General features: G+C 48.7%; 1 protein-coding gene across 1 annotated transcript in view; it reads left to right on the top strand.

Annotated features, from left to right (window-relative positions):
* UBE2H (ubiquitin conjugating enzyme E2 H) overlaps nt 1-20,521 on the top strand; it is a 60,317-nt gene extending 39,796 nt beyond the window's left edge. Inside the window, exons 3-7 of the mRNA XM_048499995.1 lie at nt 1,158-1,232; nt 11,336-11,375; nt 12,612-12,664; nt 14,548-14,676; nt 16,207-20,521. Of these exons, the coding sequence (XP_048355952.1) occupies nt 1,158-1,232; nt 11,336-11,375; nt 12,612-12,664; nt 14,548-14,676; nt 16,207-16,331 (422 nt within the window). The 3' untranslated portion in view covers nt 16,332-20,521. The remainder of the gene's footprint in view (nt 1-1,157; nt 1,233-11,335; nt 11,376-12,611; nt 12,665-14,547; nt 14,677-16,206) is intronic.
* The last annotated feature ends 798 nt before the right edge of the window (nt 20,522-21,319 follow it).

Below are 21,319 nucleotides of genomic sequence, written 5' to 3'. Positions count from 1 at the left end.
ATTATGTTTAAAATGTGATGTACAAGGTGTATCTTTTCTATAATCTTTAAAAAGCACTATAACAGGTTGGAAGTCTTTATTTTTCATATCAGCCTGGCTTGACCATGTAAAAACAAAGCATCTCAAAAGTTTGGAATTTAACAATGTTTGAGCTGATGGATTAGCAAAAATGTTTAGAAGTATGTAAATGATAAAGATTTAAAAACGTTATAAAGTCTCTCTAACAATTAGAAATTGTTATATTGGGATCCATTATGTAATATGTACTTAATATAACGAGAAGTAGATCTTTCTTTTTTTTATGTAATTATGCCTGTTTTCTATTATTTCTTTTACTTTTCTTTTTGTTTCTTTTTTCTGTTTAATAAGTGATGAAAAATAATTAAAAAATATATTTTAAAAATATGCTTCCCCCCAAAAATATGTTGCAAGCCGGGCATTCAAAGAAATCTCAGGAAGAATGATTAGAACAGGGGTCTGCAATCTGCGGCTCTCCAGATGTCCATGGACTACAGATGTTCTTGGACTTCAATTCCCATCAGCCCCTGCCACCTCCCAATTGGCCATGGTGGCAGGGGCTGATGAGAATTTTAGTCCATGAACATCTGGAGAGCCGCAGGTTGCAGATCCCTGGATTAGAACAATGAAGAGACGACCAGACCCGACACTTGGTGTTCAGGAGTGTTCAGCAGAGACGTTATGTTGGACGGAATTCAGGGCAGTTCTGCAAATAATCTTAGATTCATCTTGAATTCCACTCCGCTCCAGAATTTAGTCAAAGCGCATCTCTAAATCCCTTCTAATTTTGTTGCTTAGTTATGAAGTGGGAACAGAGCGGCTGCTTGAAAATATGCTTCTCTGCCCTCCTGGTAAAAGGATTCTGTTCCTATAAAGGCAAGCCAAGAATGGACCACAAAGTGGCTCGAGGGAATACTTTTCTGTGGGCCTCGGCCTCCTGAGAAGTCCTCAGCTGGCCTCTCCGCTCAAACGAGTGGGGAATTGGGCAAGAGCTCAAAGAAGCGAGCCACCTCAGACCGCTCCGCCGTCCCTTTTCCGTGTTTTCTTTGGTGCCCAGCAAAGCCAGCCCCCTGGGAAAATTCCATTCACGTTTTGCTCTGCGCAACTTAAGCACATTTTTCTCTCTCCCTGATTTGCAGCACCGTATGAAGGTGGAGTGTGGAAAGTTAGAGTGGACCTTCCCGACAAATACCCCTTCAAATCACCATCTATAGGTAACTAATCCGTAAACCTCTGGTGGCTAATGAGTGTTTCGCAAATGCTGTGAAATACCCAAAGTCAAACGTGGGTGATTCATTGAGGGATGTCGTAGTTTTGTTATTGATTGCTAGATGGACTGAGTGACAACTGAAGGCTGTGGCAACCTATGGGAGCCAAATCAATTGTTTGCCCATTTCCTCGCCCCCTATCCCTTGTTCTGTGTTAGGATTAGGTGCCACTCTAACAAACTCTGTGTTTTATAGTGGAGTGTTGACACTGTATGCTGTTGTGATGCCTGGGCTCTGTTGGTGGGTTTTTAGTCAGGTCTGTGGAGAGGTGTATAGGAATGGCACTTTTGATGAGTCCATTTGGACTAAACTTTTGATGAGACTCTGAATGGCTGCTGTAACTATCTGTCTTTCATGGACAATTGTTTTATGGTTTTATTGTTTTATTGTATTTATTGTTTTATTGTATTTATTGTATTTTGGAATGCCAATAAAGGCTATCATCATCAAATGCTGTGAAATGGACGTAACCTATGGGAGAAGGTAAACAATGGAGTGTGGTTGCCCCCTAGAGAACAAATGTAGGAAGGAAGGAACAATAGTCACAAACAAACCCACGTATAATATGTATGGGAAGTTGAGGCAGAAAATGGTCTGCCAAAGGGAAGGAAGAGAAGCCAAGGCAAGCCAAGAAAGGACCACAAAGTGGCTCGAGGGAACTTTTTTCTTTGGGCCTCGGCCTCCTGAGAAGTCCTCAGCTGGCCTCTCCGCTCAAATGAGTGGGGAATTGGGCAGGACTAGGCCCAGGAGTCATGGGTTCAAGGTGAAGGAAAAGAGATTCCACCTAAACATCAGGAAAATCATCTTGGACAGTCAGGGCTATTCGACAGTGGAATGCACTACCTTGGAGTGAGGTGGACTGGAGGTTTTTAAAGAGAGGCTGGGTGGCCATCTGTCAGGAGTGCTTTGATTGTGTGTTCCTGCATTGCAGGGGGTTGGACTTGATGGCCCTTGGGGGTCTCTTCCAATTCTATGATTCTGTGAAAATACTGACCCAACAGTGACTTGGCAATTTGCCTGTTAAGGATAGGTTTTATAGTCAGTTTGCGGAGGTTGTTCTGAGGAATCTTCCATCTAAGGAACAGGGGCTTCTTCTTGGGAGATTGGTGAGGATACATAACTTTTAAAAGGCTTGGGTGAGGCAGCCCACCCACCCCCTGGATTTGAATCAGCAGACTTTGTGTTGCTTTTAATAGCCTGTTGCATAGTAGCCGCGTGCTGTTTCCCCTCATCTTGCTTGTTAGACTGTTTTGCCTTTCAGGCACAGCTAGTGCTCTTGTAAGCCTAGGAACATTTGGGTGGGTATTGCTCATCTCGACCCCAATTCATGTTGGAAGAAGAGCCCACTGTAGGCTTAAAGCCGGAGTCCCCAACCTGCCTGAGCCTATTAGCACCTTTGGATTCTGACACAGTGAAATGAGAGCTGCCACAAAATGGCTGCGCTGGAAGGCGGAGACAGCCACAAAATGGTTGCCACAGTTTACTTCAGTCGCACGGTGCAGAACTGTGACTAGCCCAAGGTCAACCAGCAGGAATGTCGGAGTGCGGAAACACATCTAGTTTACCAGATAAGCCTCTGCCTCTCAGGTGGAGGAGTGGGGAATCAAACCCGGTTCTCCAGATTAGAATCCACCTGCTCTTAACCACTATGCCACACTGTAAGCTGCCTTGAGTCTCCTTGCAGGACAGAAAGGGTATAAAACCAAACTCTTTCTTTTCTTCCCACCATTCTCACTGGGACTACAGAAATGACAAATAATTTCTCCTAATTTTTAATGTAATATGCGGGAAACAGTTGTGCCCTGTGGATCCCCACAACACGACTCCCACGGTAAGGACAGCTGATATCCAACGGCAGTCTGTTGTCGTATTCTTGAGGAGCTGTTAAAACCAACCTGAGGCACATTCCTTGATACCTACCTTGGCTTCCAAATGCTTCAACAGGACAGCGTGATCTACTGTATCAAAGGTTATGACCCACTAGGAGCAACCGAGAAACAGGGCCTGCCCAATGTTAAGGACAAGATGCGGGGAATAAAGATGCCATCCTTTGAAGATGCCAGCCACAGAGGCAGGCGAAACGTCAGGAGAAAATGCTACTGGAACACGGCCATACAACCCGGAAACCTCACAACACCCCAAGGATAAAGACTCGATTTCGATTTTGAATACCTTTAATGGCATATAAATAGTTTAACATTAACATTGCACGATAATAACAGCCTTTACAACTTCTGACGAGTTAAAATAGCACCATTTAAAAATTTAGCCACCGCTTCCAACAGCTGTTTAAAAGATATATAACCTTTTGTTTATCTGTAATGCCTTCACTTCCATGCAGGAAGGGGATTATGTGCTTCTTCCTATCTATCTCATAAAAAGAACAATTCAACAGCATATGAGATACTGTTTCCACAGAACCCATGCCACACGGGCATTTCCTTTCTTTATGTGGGATTCCAAGGCGGCATCCAAGGCGAAAGGAAGAAGGGATAAAGACTCTTGCATCACTGTCTCTAGGGCTGATATGGAGATTAGACGAGCAGCGAGCATCCTTTTCAAACGCCAGCTCTCCTTAGAGAATCCCACCCCCGTATCACCTGTACTGAAATACTGGCTGTTGCGGGTTTTCTGGGCTGTGTGACCATCGTAGTCTGGTAGTTTTTGCTCCTAATGTTTCTCCCACACCTATTGCTGGCATCTTCAGAGCCATGTCAGGGTAAGATGTGTTTCTTTGCAAGAAGAAGAAGAAGGAGTTTGGATTTATATCCCCCCTTTCTCTCCTGCAGGAGACTCAAAGGGGCTGACAATCTCCTTGCCCTTCCCCCCTCACAACAAACACCCTGTGAGGTGGGTGGGGCTGAGAGAGCTCCAAGAAGCTGTTACTCGCCCAAGGTCACCCAGCTGGCGTGTGTGGGAGTGCCCAGGCTAATCTGAATTCCCCAGATAAGCCTCCACAGCTCAGGCGGCAGAGCGGGGAATCAAACCCGGTTCCTCCAGATTAGATGCACGAGCTCTTAACCTCCTACGCCACTGCTGCTCCAGTTTGCGCAGGGCTACCCTTGGGTCCCATCCAGAAACCAGCTGGACCAAAAAGTAGCTGCACGGGTCCTTCTGGAGAGGCCGTGGAGAGGCCGCACTCAACCAGTGGTCTGCCATCTGCTTTGGCTCCGGGTAGAGTACTGAATCAAGTTCAAGGTTTTAGTGCTGGCATTTAAAGCCCCCAAAAGTCTGGAACCACCGTACCTGTGGGACTGGCTCTCGCAGTATGTTCCCCAAAGAACATTATACTCTGCTAATGACAATCTACTGGTGATCCCTGGCCCCAAAAATATCCAGCTACCCTCGACTGTAGAGGCAGAGCCTTTTTATCCTTGGCCCCAACCTGGTGGAACACCCTGTCCAATGAGAGCTCCGAGAAGCTGTGACTAGCCCAAGGTCACCCAGCTGGCGTGTGTGGGAGTGTACAGGCTAATCTGAATTCCCCAGATAAGCCTGCACAGCTCAGGTGGCAGAGCTGGGAATCAAACCCGGTTCCTCCAGATTAGATACACGAGCTCTTAACCTCCTACGCCACTGCTGCTCCAAGCACTGTGGGAAGTCACAGTAGAGCCCGTTCTGCCGGCAAGAAAGTGCAACGGGCTCTACTCTGCTGTGGCTGGGGAGGCCGGCGAAGCTACTGCCGAGCAACCAGCCAGCAGTCCATTGTTCGGATCAGTTTTAAAGGCTTGACTCATTGCCAAGAGGACGTGGAAGAGGCTGTGACAAACCAGCTGCCGTTCTCGGAGGGCAACGCTCTATTTTTATACAGCCATAGGAGTCCTCGCTAAAGTAAAGCACTTCTAAATGCCACTGGCTTCAATGGTAAAAGAGCTTGCCACAGGGTGCAAAAGCTAAGCCTCTTTTCTGTCTGGAAGGGCACCACATCTTCATATGAAGAGTGTGAGCACAATGGATTGTCGAAGGCTTTCACAGCCGGAATCACTGAGGTGCTGGGTGGTCCGGGCTGTCTGGCCGTGTTCTAGCAGCATTCTCTCCTGACGTTTCGCCTGAATCTGTGGCTAGCATGTTCAGAGGATCTGTGTAGGGATGATGCCGACAGATCTGTGACCCAACTTCCTGGGCGTCAATTCCTGAGGATCCTCTGAAGATGCCAGCCACAGATGCAGGCGAAACGTCAGGAGAGAATGCTGCTAGAACACGGCCATGCTGCCCGGAAACCACATAGCACAGTGGTGGCGAACCTTTGGCACTCCAGATGTTTTGGACTACAATTTCCATCAGCCCCTGCCAATTTGGGCATACTGGCAGGGGTTGATGGGAATTGTAGTCCATAACATCTGGAGTGCCAAAGGTTCACCATCATGGACATAGCACCCCAGTGTGAGCACAGTTCTTCATCGCCTCCACGTGCAGCTGACTAGCAACCCACTCTTGGCGTTGCCGTTTCAGAGGGTAGTCATGATGGTATGCAGTAGAACAGTTAGATTCAAGGACAGCCACTCCTAAGAGACCGATTGCTAATGACTCAGTCCAGCATGGCTGGGGACTCCTCAGATGAGGTCACAGATGTGGGAGAGGGCACAGGTTTGGTGCCAAAGTCCCTGGCAGTGCCTGCCGACCCAGACCCTCCAATTGTGCCTCCAGGACCAGGACCCAAAACTCAAACAAAGCCTGGCCCCAGCACTAAGACTCCCCAGCCTCCTGTCACCGAGACGACGAAGAAGAGTTTGGATGTATACCCCCCTTTCTCTCCTGAAAGGAGACTCAGAGAGGCTTACAAGCTCATTTCCCTTCCCCCCACAACAAACACCCTGTGAGGTGGGTGAGGCTGAGAGAGCTCCGAAGAACTGTGACTAGCCCAAGGTCGCCCAGCTGGCGTGTCCTGGGGGTGCACAAGCTGATCTGGTTCACCAGATAAACCTCCACAGCTCAAGTGGCTGAGCGGGGAATGAAACCCGGTTCTCCAGGTGAGAGTGCACCTGCTTGTAACCACTATGCCACTGCTGCTCCAAGCTGGGAGGGGCACCGCCAGCTCCCTCACCCTCCGTGTCTCCACAGCCCCAGGAGTAACGGCGTGCCAGTTAACAGGAGAAAAGACGCAGCAGTAGCTGCAAGTCAGCAGCTCTTGGTCAAGCTGGCCTCACTGAGAAGTCTTTGCAGGAGCCAGACTGAAGCAACTCGGCTGCAGAGGGTTTTGTACTGGTGGGTGGGGGGGTATTCAGTTTAGAGGGGGCTGGAAACCAGGCTGCGTGGTGGCGTCAACAGGGTGTTCTGACTCGGAAGCCACTGTTTGTGTTCTTGTCACTTGAATCCTGCCGGGACCTTGGTTTGGACTTTGGCCTTGGCTGTGCTATACCCCTCTGTACCTGCTTCTGACGTGGAAGCCCCTATTTGTGTTCCTGCCCTGTTTTGACCTTGGCTGTGGACTTCGCATGTGGCTTTACTGTGCCCCTCTGTACGTGGCGCTTTGTGCGCTTAACTGTGCGTTAAACTCCTGGGTCCTCTGTGAACTGCCTCCAACCTTGATTGGCGTGTCTACAACGCCAATCAGGTTGTGGCTCTCGAAAGCTCGCGCCTGGAAAATCTTGCTGACCTTGAAGATGCTACTGAACTTGAATCTAGCCGGTGTTGTTGGTCCCTCCTCCCAGGTTTCCTTGTCTGGTGAAAGACAGCTTTAGCTGTAAGCGAGTCAAATACGTGCCCCAAGAGGAAGAAGAAGAAGAGTTTGGATTTATATCCCCCCTTTCTCTCCTGCAGGAGACTCAAAGGGGCTGGCAATCTCCTTGCCCTTCCCCCCTCACAACAAACACTCTGTGAGGTAGGTGGGGCTGAGAGAGCTCCGAGAAGCTGTGACTAGCCCAAGGTCACCCAGCTGGCGTGTGTGAGAGTGCACAGGCTAATCTGAATTCCCCAGATAAGTCTCCACAACTCAAGCGGCAGAGCTGGGAACCAAACCTGGTTCCTCCAGATTAGATGCACGAGCTCTTAACCTCCTACACCACTGCTGCTCCAGTTTGCGCAGGGCTACCCTTGGGTCCCATCCAGAAACCAGCTGGACCAAAAAGTAGCTGCACTGGTCCTTCCGGAGAGGCCGTGGAGAGGCCGCACTCAACCAGTGGTCTGCGGGTGGAGTACCGAATCAAGTTCAAGGTTTTAGTGCTGGCATTTAAAGCCCCAAAGAGTCTGGAACCACCGTACCTGTGGGACTGCCTCTCGCAGTAGGTTCCCCAAAGAACATTATACTCTGCTAACAACAATCTATTGGTGATCCCTGGCCCCAAAAATATCCAGCTACCCTCGACTGTAGAGGCAGAGCCTTTTCATCCTTGGCCCCAACCAAGTGGAACACCCTGTCCAATGAGACCAGGGCCCTGTGGGCTCTATCTCAATTCCACAAGAACTCTATGTAGTCCATGAACATCTTGAGAGCCGCAGGTTGCAGCCCCCTGTCTTGGTGGATCCCGTCTGCCAGCCTTTGGTCAATCAAGGTCCGCATTGTCTACTCTTGACTGGCAGCTGCTCTTCAAGTTCTCAGGCAGAGGTTTTTCCCCATCACGTTAAGTGGATATGCCAGGGATTGAACTCGGGACCTTCTGCACGACAAGCCACTGAGCCACGGCATCCTCGCTCACTAATGGGGAGGAAAGCGGGGTATAAACGAAGCACGTCGCAGGAGCGGGCAGAGCAGCAGAGAACGACTCTTAAGCGAACAGTTGGTTTCTGCAGCTGTCGTAGCACGAGAAGCCGGCCTTGCTGTTTTCTTGGATTGGACTGGCGTGAACCTGTCAGCGTCCCCGTAAACCCGTCCCCTGCTCATCATCAGCACAAGGCAGAGCGCTGACTTAACGCCACGTGCCCGTGTGTCACTCTCCAGCTGACGTCCATTCTGTTTCTCCCAAGTTGGAAGTTATTCCTGTTTTCGCCTGGCAGATAAAAAATATGCCCTGACCTGGATGCCCCAGACTAGCCAGATCTTGCCCGGTCTTGAGCTAAGCAAAGTCAGCCCTGGTTCATACAAGGATGGGAGTCCAGGGTTGCTGCACAGAGACAGGGAAAAGCAAACCACCTTGGTGTGTCTAGTGCGTCCATCTAGTCCAGCACTCTGCTACTCGCAGTGGCCCACCAGGTGCCTTTGGGAACTCACATGCAGGAGGTGAAAGCAATGGCCTTCTGCTGCTGCTGCTGCTCCTGAGCACCTGGTCTGCTAAGGCATTTGCAATCTCAGATCAAGAAGGATCAAGATTGGTAGCCATAGATCGACTTCTCCTCCATAAATCTGTCCAAGCCCCTTTTAAAGCTATCCAGGTTAGTGGCCATCACCCCCTCCTGTGGCAGGATATTCCAAACACCAATCACACGTTTTGTGAAGAAGTGTTTCCTTTGATTAGTCCTCATTCTTCCCCCCAGCATTTTCAATGAATGCCCCCTGGTTCTAGTATTGTGAGAAAGAGAGAAAAATTTCTCTCTGTCCACATTTTCTACTCCATGCATCATTTTATAGACTTCAATCATATCCCCCCTCAGACGTCTCCTCTCCAAAGCCTTAAAGGAGATCCCAAACGCTGCAGCCTCTCCTCATAAGGAAGGAGCTCCAGTCCCTCAATCATCCTTGTTGCCCTTCTCTGCACTTTTTCTATCTCTTCGATATCCTTTTTGAGATGTGGCGACCAGAACTGAACACAGTACTCCAAGTGCGGTCGCACCACTGCTTTATATAAGGGCATGACAATCCTTGTAGTTTTATGATCAATTCCTTTCCTAATGATCCCCAGCATAGAGTTTGCCTTTTTCACAGCTGCCAGGCATTGAGTTGACATTCCCATGGAACTATCAACTAAGACGCCCAAATCCCTTTCCTGGTCTGTGACTGATAGCACTGACCCCTGTAGCGTGTATGTGAAGTTTGGATTTTTTTGCCCCTATGTGCATCACTTTACATTTTGCTAAAGGTCCGGTGGCACCTTTGAGAACAACAAAGTTTTATTCTAGGTACATGCTTTTGTATACCAAGAATAAAACTTTGTTGTTCTCAAAGGTGCCACCGGACTCAAAAACTTTCATCTGCTGCTTTAGGCCAACATGGCCACACACCTATAGAGACAGTGACATTTTTCTAGTAGGGAGATATTTCTTAAGGCGAGTTTAGCCGGAGGCAAGACCTTGTGGCTTAAGATTCATCTCCCAGGAGTGTCCTCTGAAGATGCCCATAGTGTTGTGGCATGGGTAGTAACCTTGGGAAGAAACGCATCCCGTGTGAACTGCGATTGTTCAAGACATCAGATTGGGAGCAGTAGTGGCTAAGAGCAGTGGCTAAGAGCAGGTGCACTCTGATCTGGAGGAACCGGGTTTGATTTCCAGCTCTGCTACTTGAGTTGTGGAGGCTTATCTGGGGAATTCAGATTAGCCTGTACACTCCCACACACGCCAGCTGGGTGACCTTGGGCTAGTCACAGCTTCTTGGAGCTCTCTCAGCCCCACCTACCTCACAGGGTGTTTGTTTGTGAGGGGGGAAGGGCAAGGAGATTGTCAGCCCCTTTGAGTCTCCTGCAGGAGAGAAAGGGGGGATATAAATCCAAACTCTTCTTCTTCTTCTTCTTCAAAGACTTTGGGCATCAGCAGGTATCTTTCCGAACTGCTGAGGTCCAGATTCAATCAGTTGGTTTTAAAGGTCAGGCAAGGTTGCTGTTGTTGACGCTGAGGATTCCTTTGGCTGGTGTTGGATCGTGGAATCCAGTTTCAGTTGTCAGCTTGGTCTAAGCTGGAAGTTGTCGTGGATTGGGGTGTGTGGGTATGGAAAGAGCTGGCAAAGAGAAGTCTTTCCCTGTTCCCGAAATACTAGAACCCCGTGAGTATCCAGTGGAACAGGTGGAAGGTAGATTCAGGACAAACAAAAGGAAACATTTGTTTATCCGGTGAGTGATTCACACATGGAATTCACTGCCAGAGGATGTAGCAATGCCCTTGGGCACAGACACCTTTCAAAAGGGTTAGGCTAATTTCATGGAGGAGACGTCTCGGCCTCTGTGCCCTGTTGTTTATGCCACTGAGAGAAATGGGATGCTGGGCTAAGTAGACCCTTGCTAGTCTGATCCAACAGAGCTCTTCTGGGGTTTTTCTCAGGGGAAGGCCGCGGCCTCTGTGCCCTGTTGCGGGCCCTCCAGAGGAACTAGTTGACCACAGTGTTTGGCAGGATGCTCGACTAGATTCGTGGTGGCGAACCTATGGCACTCCAGATGTTCATGGACTACAATTCCCATCAGCCCAATTGGCCATGCTGGCAGGGGCTGATGGGAATTGTCGTCCATAACATCTGGAGTGCCAAAGGTTCACCACCACTGGACTAGATAGACCAGTGATGGTGAACCTTTTCGAGACCGAGTGCCCAAATTGCAACCCAAAACCCACTTATTTATCGCAAAGTGCCAACACGGCAATTTAACTTGAATACTGAGGTTTCAGTTTAGAAAAAACGGTTGGCTCCGAGGCACGCATTACTCGGGAGTAAGCTTGGTGAAGCAACTGTGCAACGCTTCAAATGGGTGAATAACGACCCTAGGAAGGTTTACTTAGAAGCAATCCCCATTGCCAGCAGCCGAGCTTACTCCCAGGTAAAGGATCGTGCCCAGGCCAGCCTAGATCTGTGTGTGTGGGGTGTGTGTGTGATTTTCCGCTCCCCCCAGATGATGAACTCTGTGCATGCGTGCCCACAGAAAGGGCTCATAGCCATAGGTTCGCCACCCCTGAGATAGACCCTCATTGGTTTGATCCAACAGGACTCTTCTGAGGCTCCTATCAGGGGAAGGCCTCGGCCTCTGTGCCCGGTTATTGGCCTTCCGGAGGAACTGGCTGGCCACTGCGTGAGGCTAGATGCTGGACTAGATAGACCACTAGTCTGACCCAGCAGGGCTTTCCTTATGTTCTATTGTGAGTGTCTGATTTTCATTTCTTGCTGGGATTTAATTATACCTGCCCTCCTAGAATATCAGGCATGTTCATGAATAATAATAGATATCTGCTATTAACGCCTTTGTTTCTCTCTTTCTCAGGATTCATGAATAAAATTTTCCATCCCAACATCGATGAAGCGTAAGTAATTTAAAGCATCTAGGGTGTTCAGGGGGCAGGGTCTTCAATTTCAGTTCTGTAAAACTATTTTCAGAGGTAAAATTGGAAGGGAGAGTGTGTTGTGGCAAACGCTCTGGACCCCCTCAATAATTTCATACATTTACAAGGCTGTCAACATGAGGCACCGCTCTGCTGAAATGGGGCCACAAGCCCTGGGCCAAGAGGAAACGCTTTCAGCATTACTGTGCTGCTGAGAAATCCTTGATCGGGTTTTTGGGGGGGAGGGGGTGCATATTGTAAGGGGCATACCCCATTCCTATGCTGAGACTTGTTGGGACTCTTGGAATACCTTTCCTGCCTCTCCCCCTGGTTAGCCCAGACAGGCAGAAATTAGAAGGGGAGCCAATTTAAAAAAATCAAAAGATAGGCCATTACCTGTGACTCTCCAGATGTTCATGGACTACAATTCCCATCAGCCAATTGGCCATGCTGGCAGGTTGATAGGAATTGTAGTCCATGAACAGCTGGAGAGCCGCAGGTTGCAGACCCCTGGAACTGTGTATAATGTGCCCAAATAAAAACATCAGAACCTTCCACTTAGAGCAGTGATGGCGAACCTTTTTGAGACCAAGTGCCCAAGTTGCAACCCAAACCCCACTTATTTATTGCAAAGTGCCAACCCGGCAATTTAACCTGAATCCTGAGGTTTTGGTTTAGAAAAAACCGGTTGGCTCCCTCTTCCTCCGCCCCACCCGCTCGAGCAGGGGCCAGCCTGCTCTAGCCTCCAGCAAGTCCCTTGCTCACCGCTCTGTGCCTCTAGCATCTCTGCCTCCTCTGTGCCCCACCCCTCGGGCAGCCGCCGCCTGGAGCACAAGCACCAGGCCCGCCAGCCGCGTCCTCCCTGCTCACTGCGGTGCGCGCAGGTCGTGCTCAGTGGCCCAGGCCAGCCTAGATGTGTGTGTGTGTGTGTGGGGGGGGTGATTTTCTGCCCCCCACATGACAAACTCTGTGTGCGCGTGCCCACAGAGAGGGCTCCGAGTGCCACCTCTGGCACCCGTGCCATAGGTTCGCCATCACTGACAGAGTAAATAAGAAAATTCAGAAGAGCAACATTAACCTCACAGCAGAGGGTAACATTTGAACCGAGGGGTTTTGCACTCTCGCTCTTAGCCTCTGTGTCGCTTCAGCACCAGCGAATTGCAAACTGAATGTATCCCTTTCTTTGTGTGATTGTGGTTTTTTTTTCTTCCCCCTCAGGTCGGGAACTGTATGTCTAGATGTAATTAACCAGACTTGGACAGCTCTCTATGGTGAGTTCGGTGCATCAAGAATTGGGATTGTCCTTATTTAGGGCAGAAAAGCAGGGTATAAATTTTGTAGAGTAAATAAGGCTGCCTGCCTCGTATCTCTTGAGCAGTGTGTGATGGGCATTTCCCTTGATAAAGACTTATTGGGTTGCCCCTGATCAAACGTGACTGGAGATCCACATCCCTTGAATCTTTCAAGAAGCATACTAAGAACATAAGAACAAGCCAGCTGGATCAGACCAGAGTCCATCTAGTCCAGCACTCTGCTACTCGCAGTGGCCCACCAGGTGCCTTTGGGAGCTCACATGCAGGAGGTGAAAGCAATGGCCTTCTGCTGCTGCTGCTGCTCCCGAGCACCTGGTCTGCTAAGACATTTGCAATCTGAGATCAAGGAGGATCAAGATTGGTAGCCAGAGATCAACTTCTCATCCATAAATCTGTCCAAGCCCTTTTTAAAGCTATCCAGGTTAGTGGCCATCACCACCTCCTGTGGCAGCATATTCCAAACACTAATCACACGTTGTGCGAAGAAGTGTTTCCTTTTGTTAGTCCTAATTCTATTAGTCTTATTTATTAGTCCTAATACTACCATACCTCCTCTCAAGTAAATTTGCACCATTGGCGGGACTACAGTGGGCGGAGAATCCGTTCTTCCCTTTTTCTTCTACCGTATATACTCATGTATAAGTCGAATTTTTCAGCACATTTTTAATGCTGAAAAAGCTCCCCTCGACTTATATGCGGGTCATTAAAAATTTTTGTGTGTTTTTACGTTGCCGGCCAGCAGGGGGCACAGTTGTTATGCTAGCGGCACCAAAATTTCAGGGCACCAAAATTTCAGAAGACACTCCTGATGATACCAGCCAAGTTTGGTAAAGTTTGGTTCACGGGGTCCAAAGTTATGGACCCCCAAAGGAGGTGCCTCCATTCCCCATTGTTTTCAATGGGAGCTATTAGTAGATGGGGCTACCCTTTTTGAGGGTCCATAACTTTGGACCCTCTGAACCAAACTTCACCAAACCTGGCTGGTCTCATCAGGAGAGTCTCTGTATGATACCAGCCAGGTTTGGTGAAGTTTGGGTCAGGGGATCCAAAGTTATTGACCCCCAAAGGGGGTGCCCCATCCCCCATTGTTTACAATAGAAGCTAATAGTAGATTTTCCATTTCTGATAATATTCCTCTTAAAATCTAAGTTGGGTTACATTTGGACATACAGATGATGATGAGGAATCCAGTTTTGAAGGATTTTAACTCTTGTGATTTAGCTTGGTTGCTGGTTGAGCTAAGGTTTTTGTACTTTTAAAGTTATTGTTGAGACCATATTGTTCTTGTTGACCCTCTTTTCCACTTACAGAGCCAGTTTATTGTTTTTCTTTGAAATAAATATTCAAAAACATTTAACCTACTGATGCCTCAATTGATGTAATTTTGTTGGTATCTATTTTTATTTTTGAAATTTACCAACAGCTGCTGTATTTCCCACCCTCGACTTATACGCGAGTCAATAAGTTTTCCCAGTTTTTTGTGGTAAAATTAGGTGCCTCGACTTATATGCGGGTCGACTTATACACGAGTATATACGGTATATTACTAAAACTTTCGGCTCCTATAGAGCAGACAGAATTGCCTGCAATCTTGTTTCTCATCTTTGTGGCTAGATGCCTAGATGCACCTCCCTTCCTGTGTTTCTATAACCCCTTCTACCTTGGTTGCGACTTGCTTGAATGCTAGACCCTCTAGGGAAGGCATGCCAGCACTTCTGTCTCGCGCCTCAAACTCCGGTGCTCAATAGATGGTCATGTAGCATTCACTGTGGAAGAATATTGGCAGGCCATTTCAGACATTACGTCTCCTGCAACTGTTCTTCTGTGCTGTCTCTTTCCAGATCTCACCAATATATTTGAGTCGTTCCTGCCCCAGTTGCTGGCTTATCCTAACCCCATAGACCCCCTTAATGGTGACGCGGCAGCCATGTACCTTCACCGACCAGAAGAATACAAACAGAAAATTAAAGGTAAGGTCTCTTTTTCTTGTGTGGCGGAAGCTTTTGGTCCTCCAGGTGCCTTTCTGTCGACTAGGGCATAAGGTCACTTAAGCAAGGTAAAGGTGAACTTCAGCGAGGCACACCTCTGGCTGAAAATCCAAACACTGGTAGTACTTTGCTTGGATGCAAGCAAGCCTCGGAAGGAAGAGAAGCGCTTGAGCAAAACCACATTCCCAGATCTGCTGTGGGTTTCTTGTTCGTAGTACAGTGGTGGCGAACCTTTTGCACTCCAGATGTTCATGGACTACAATTCCCATCAGCCCCTGCCAGCATGGCCAATTGACCATGCTGGCAGGGGCTGATGGGAATTGTAGTCCATAACATCTGGAGTGCCAAAGGTTCGCCACCATGGTCGTAGTATAAAAGGTGCCATCAAGTTGCAGCTGACTCAAACGGCAGCTGTAGGTTTTTCAAAACCAGTGGCAAACAGAGGTGGTTTGAAGAAGAGTTTGGATTTATATCCCCCCTTTCTCTCCTGTAAGGAGACTCAAAGGGGCTTACAATCTCCTTTCCCTTCCCCCCCACAACAAACACCCTGTGAGGTGGGTGGGGCTGAGAGAGCTCCAAAGAACTGTGACTAGCCCAAGGTCACCCAGCTGGCATATGTTGGAGTTCTCAAGATAGTCTAGTTCCCCAGATAAGCCTCCACAGCTCAAGTGGCAGAGCAGGGAATCAAACCCGGTTCTCCAGATTAGAGTGCACCTGCTCTTAACCACTACACACGCTGGCTCTCTTTGCCATCAGCTGTAGAGCAACCCTGGGCTTTCTTGCTGTCCTCCTGTCCAAGTAACCAAGGCCAACTTCACTTAGCTTCTGAGATGAAGAAGAGGAGTTTGGATTTATACCCCACCTTTCTCTCTTGTAAGGAGACTCTAGGTCCGTGGTGGCGAACCTTTGGCACTCCAGATGTTATGGACTACAATTCCCATCAGCCCCAGCCAATTGGCCATGCTGGCAGGGGCTGATGGGAATTGTAGTCCATAATATTTGGAGTGCCAAAGGTTCGCCACCACTGCTCTAGGTGGCTTACAAACTCCTTTCTCTTCCTCTCCCCACAACAGACACCTTATGAGGCAGGTGGGGCTGAGAGAGTTTGGAAGAAATGCAGGAGTGGGGAAACAAATCAGGGCTTTCTAGAAGAAGGGCTTTCTAGAAGAAGAGTTTGGATTTATACCCCACCTTTATCTCCTGTGAGATAAATTCAAGGTGGTTTACAAACATTTTTCTCTTCCATTCCCCACAACAGACACCTTGTGAGGTAGGTGGGGCTGAGAGTGTTTGACTAGCCCAAATTCACCCAGCAGGAATGTAGGTATGCAGAAACACATCTGGTTCACCAGATAAGCCTCTGCCCCTCAGGCGGAGGAGTGGAAAATCAAACCCGGTTCTCCAGATTAGACTCCACCTGGTCTTAACCACTACTGGCTCTCAGAGATCAGAAGAGATTGGGCCAGCCTTGGCCATCCAAGTAAACTCTTCTTTCTCTCCCGTCCTTTCCAGAATACATTCAGAAATATGCAACAGAGGAAGCCCTCAAAGAGCAGGAAGAAGGCACCGGAGACAGCTCTTCGGAGAGTTCCATGTCTGACTTTTCAGAAGACGAGGCCCAGGATATGGAATTGTAGTAAACGAGGCACCCTGCTTTTCAGAGAGACGATGACTTCCTTTAACCACGCGCTGAGAAGCAGACAATAATATTCATATTTAAACAAAGCAATTTTTTATTACTAAACAAGGTTTTTATGAATAATAGCATTGAGATATATATACATATATATATATCACCCTTTAGATCTTGATTTCTCGGTCATTTCTCAGAAACCCGAATGTGCACCATCGCGCATCTCCCACATTCCACTTCAGTAGGTGTAAACGCAACCCCGATGCATGCCCCCCCACCCACGGGTTCCATTTTCAGCTAAACCGGCTCGTGGGCTGCTGAACTCGTCGGCCTGAAGTTGCTTTGCTAGGGACGGTCTCGAGGTTCCCCTTTTGCCTTTTGGGGGGTGGGGTGGGGTTTGGAAGCATCGTTAAAATTAGTGGTTCCCAAGACAGCAAGCACCCTCGGATGCAAAAACGGAAGAGCTTTTTCAGAACGGAAAGAGAGAAAACATATTCTAGAGAGATTAGGCAGTGAAGACAGAGATGCTAATTTCCGGTCAGCGTGGTTGCTCATACTTTGAATGGAGCTGCTTTTTAAAAAAAAGAAACAACCACCACCCCAAAATCCACAGAGTTCTTCAAAGAATTGTTTTTACAAACCAGCTTGGATTTTCAATACATTTTTGCATGGACTTCCTGCCTGCCTCCAAGGCCTGTTGTGATTGGTCTGGCTTGCTTGGGGAACCTTTACATCCCTGCATCGAGACCACAAAGTCACCCTATTGGTCTGGATTTGGATATTCCGTTTTTGTTTTTGTTTTCGGAGGGACATCAAGCAAATGCTGTCCACGGCTGCCTCGGTTTGCTTGGGAGTACATCATGTCCGGCCCGTTTTTGGTCCCGGTTTTGAAAAATGCCAACAGTTGTGTTCAAAAGAAAAAGGAAGTTTCTCTCCTCGATGTCTTTGCTTTGCAAGGCACCTCCTGCCGGAGAGGTTGTTCTGAAGAGTTTGGAGCCCGTGGCCAGTGCAGCCGGCTCCTTGGGCTGCCAATCACATCTCCATTGGCGCTCGTGTTCCGCGGCAGCTGCAAGTTGGTCCAACGCACCAGTCAGTCGAGGGAAATCTTATTGCAGAGGGGGCAGAGGTGATGTTTATCTTGATAGGAAGTTGCTAATGTGTGCTTTCAAAGATGCTTCAGATTGGAATAGTTTTTATTCTGCTGTCTTTTGAACACGTGGAGGTGTCTCTTCTCTCTTCAGCCCCCCTCCCCCCAAATTTAACGATCAGAACGCCTCTCGTCAGAAACGCCTTCCTGAGATGGTTGATGATAACTTGAATGTGGCCAGAGCGCCCGGCGAGAGGGACCGGATTTCCAACCTGGATTGTCGTTTCTCTTCTTTTGATGAAGGTTTTTGGGTAGCGGGGGGGCGTTGGGGAGGAGGAGGAAACTCTGGGGGTAGGACAGGGTGTGGAATTTCATTGGGGGTCTCTTGAACGGAACACAGAATGTTAAGCTACGCTCGATAAATAAATCCTCACCTTTCTGTTGTCCTCTTTGAACACCTTGAGGCGGTGCGGGGGGGGGGGGGGGGCGAGAGGATACAGTCCTAAAGCATAATCAGTTTGCTTTTTTCCTCCCCTCTTCCTTTTGGAAACATTTTTATGTAAAGTAGACTTTTCCTTTGGCATGATTATTTTCCTTTAATAAAGCAAAAAGCAAACCAAGAATTGGAATTACAGGCATGAAGCTCAAAAAACGAAAATGAAGTTCTTTTCTTTCTTTCGGACTAAAAAGGGGCGGTGGTTTACTGATGAGCTGAACTTCTCTGCTCAAGCCGGCAGGGCTTGTCAGAGAGTTGAGCATCAACTATGGAACAGGTAAGGGTGTACCCTGACTCTCACCTTAGCCAGTGGGGTGGGGGGTGAGGGTGAGAACGCAGCGTCCGTTCACACTCTGCTTGGGACGATGATTCTTAGGAGCCGTTCGGGGATAGACTTAAGTTCTTGGGTGTCAGCAGCAATGGAGGAACCAGCTCAAATGACAGTAAAAAATTTTTTCAGTACTGTATATAAAAATGTTAGCATTCTAATTCCTTTCTCTTCATTCAGGTAACTTAAAAAAAAATTTCTAATCCTAACCCATGATCGGACGTCAAACGATTCTTGACGGTCGTTTTCCCCCTCTTTCCTAAACAAAAACAATCTTGGATTTAAGCTTCCGAAAGAAACGTGTGGTGGAGACACAAACATCGATTAAGAGATTCACCCCCCCTCCCCCAAAGCGATGTTGACTCATCTCCTCTCTCTGCATCCCTGGCCTATAAAAGCTGGATCCGTTGCTTCCCATCTGAACTGTTGGTCTAACTCAGGGGTGTCCAACTCTGGCGCTTCAGATGTTCATGGACTATAATTCCCATCAGCCCTTGCTGGCATGGCATGCCAGCAGGGGCTGATGGGAATTGTAGTCCATGAACATCTGAAGCGCCAGAGTCGGACACCCCTGGTCTAACTGCTTGGGGGAGACCGTGGCAGGCCTCGATGCGACCCAGTGGCAGCATCTCTGTTGGCTGGAGCTCGAGTTTCACACTCAGCCCTAGCAGCTTGTTTGGCTACAAAGATCCCTCCATTTTTGGACCGAACTTCAGAGCGGTCCCAGCAGGCCCACGATGCTCAGACAGCACCCACAATCTCATGGGGGTTCTCTCCCTGCAAGAAGACCCTTTGTGCTGTGTGAGAAATCTTGGAGACGTTCCCGTGAGAGCAGAATTGCTTGTCTCTTTCCCCATCCTCTAGTGTGCCCCCGATCAGATCTTGGAAACAGTTTCTGCCTCCCCCGCCCCTGACACACGCACACTTTGTGCATGCTCAAATTTCCACTGTTTGACCGTTTGGTGTACCTCCCATCCCACGTGGACAAACTAGGCACTTACCCCCACCACTTAGCTAAAAAACAACCGGCCTACTACTGGTTGTTTTGAACCGCTGGTTTTCATTTCAAAGCTGCCACCTGCTCAGGTGACCCTGGGATCTTCAAAGTCCCTCCTCCAAAATGGCTTCTGACCCCCCCCCCCATCACCCCCAACCCAAGGCATGGGTGTGGAGTTCGATCTTTTCCCGTTCCCGCGTGATGCGTGCTTCCATCCATACAAATTAAGATCAGCCACCTATTTTTAAAATCTCACCCCCCCCTTTGGACAGGAGAAGTTGGATCTTGGGGGCAGTGGAGTGAGGAATTCTGACTCTCGGATATTTCTTTAGCTGGGTCGGCTCTCTTTGCCAGCCTCTTCAGTCGCCAACGAAGCACACAATAGATGTTTATTCCGCTTTTCCCCACCTGCTGCCCTTCAAGCTGTCCTTCTGTTAGCTCTTCCTCATTGCGGCCTAAAGTCTTTAAATTACAAAGAGAGCGGGCGCGCAAATCAAAGGTCGTCTGTGAATCTTTGGTTGGGCAAACTGGTGACCGCCAACAGACTGCAAACACAATAGTCCACGAGAGCTTCACTTCCCACAACTGCAGGCATCGGGCTACATAAGTGTGTGGTGGCCAGCAAGGCGTCCGTGGCTACTCAAGCAAAAATCCTCTTCCACCTTGTAGGTCTCTTGACGCTCTTTGCACATCTCTCACTGAACGGCGGGGATTCTCATGCAGCGAAAGACGGGGGAAATCTTTCAGCCCCTAACTGGAGTGGATTCGAATGGGGAGCGTGGACCTGGGAGTGTCCGCGGATGACACTGTATCCCTGCCCGTGGGCCCCCCCTGGGACACGGGCAGCGGATCTGGGGACTTCTGGTTTTATAAATAAATAAATATATATATATATAAATATCTCTATATATTTTCTTTTTTGCTTCCCTCTTGCTCGTCTTGAGTGGTGCTGGCACTTGGAGCAGGGCGTCTGTGCCGCATGAGAAATGGCCATTTATTTTACTGACTGTATTTGGTACATATTGTGTGAATACTAGAAAAGATTTTTAAAAAGGGGGGGCGGGGGGGGGCGCCCGGCCCTTCCATTTGAGTCTGAGCTTTCCCCCCTCCTCCTCTTTCCTCCTCCCCCCTCTCCTCCCCTCCCCTTTGCATTGTGATGATGTAGTGGGCATGCCCGAAGCCACGGCCGCTGCCTCTTCTAAGAATTATAATAACCTCTCAAAATAGTTGTGTATAATTAAAGAAACTGTAAACTTTTTTAAAAAATAAAATATGTATATACCTTGGCCCCTGGACTGGTAATTGCCCTGCAGAGAGTAGGTTTCTGGTTCTTAAAAAGACGTTCCAAGACTTGGTACCTATCCCCCACCCCGCAGGTCCCAAGCAGGCAGGGGGCCTGTCACATTGACCTGATGTATCAAAAGGGGGGCAGGCTAAAGTGTCCTCGAGCCAGTGTTGGTTGATGTTAGAGACGCTCTAAGAGGGGCTGAGTGGAAGGGAAGAGAGGTGGGGAAACACAGGCCTAGACTGGGTGGGTGGGTTCCGCACGCTGGCTACGCAGTAGGAAGAACTTCCGGACAGTGTGGTTCCTCGCTGTGGTGGTGGGCTCGGGGGCGGGGGGGGGGTGTTAAACAGAGGCTAGGACAGCAAGGCTGTTGAAGCAGCAGATTTACTCGGAGTAGACCACCTTGCAGGATGCAGTGTAGACAAGAACTGGACATTGGTGACACACAGTCACTCAGTGCAGTCTCTATTTATTATGCATCTAACTGGACAAAGTGCTTCACCAGACCACAGGTTTCAGCAGGCAACACAGTCAGCTCTGCTGGGTCTGTGCTAACTATATTCAAAAAGTGGTACCAACGTGGTGCCCCTCACCTTTATCAGGTTTTGCACACGGTACAAGTTGTGCACTCGGTCCTAATTTTGCACACGAGCTTTTTTTTCGCTAGGAAGGGGAGGGGTCCCACCTCTTTCATTGTAGGGATTCTTTGCTCTATCTAAACATCAATACATGTTCCCCTTGACACAAAGACTGACTTCCTGGGTGGTGGACTCTTTGGGTGGATCGTCAAGTGGCGGAG

Source organism: Sphaerodactylus townsendi, linkage group LG06, assembly GCF_021028975.2.
Source record: "Sphaerodactylus townsendi isolate TG3544 linkage group LG06, MPM_Stown_v2.3, whole genome shotgun sequence".
In the NCBI taxonomy this organism is placed as follows: Eukaryota; Metazoa; Chordata; class Lepidosauria; order Squamata; family Sphaerodactylidae; genus Sphaerodactylus; species Sphaerodactylus townsendi.
This window is presented reverse-complemented; position numbering and strand designations above follow the sequence as displayed.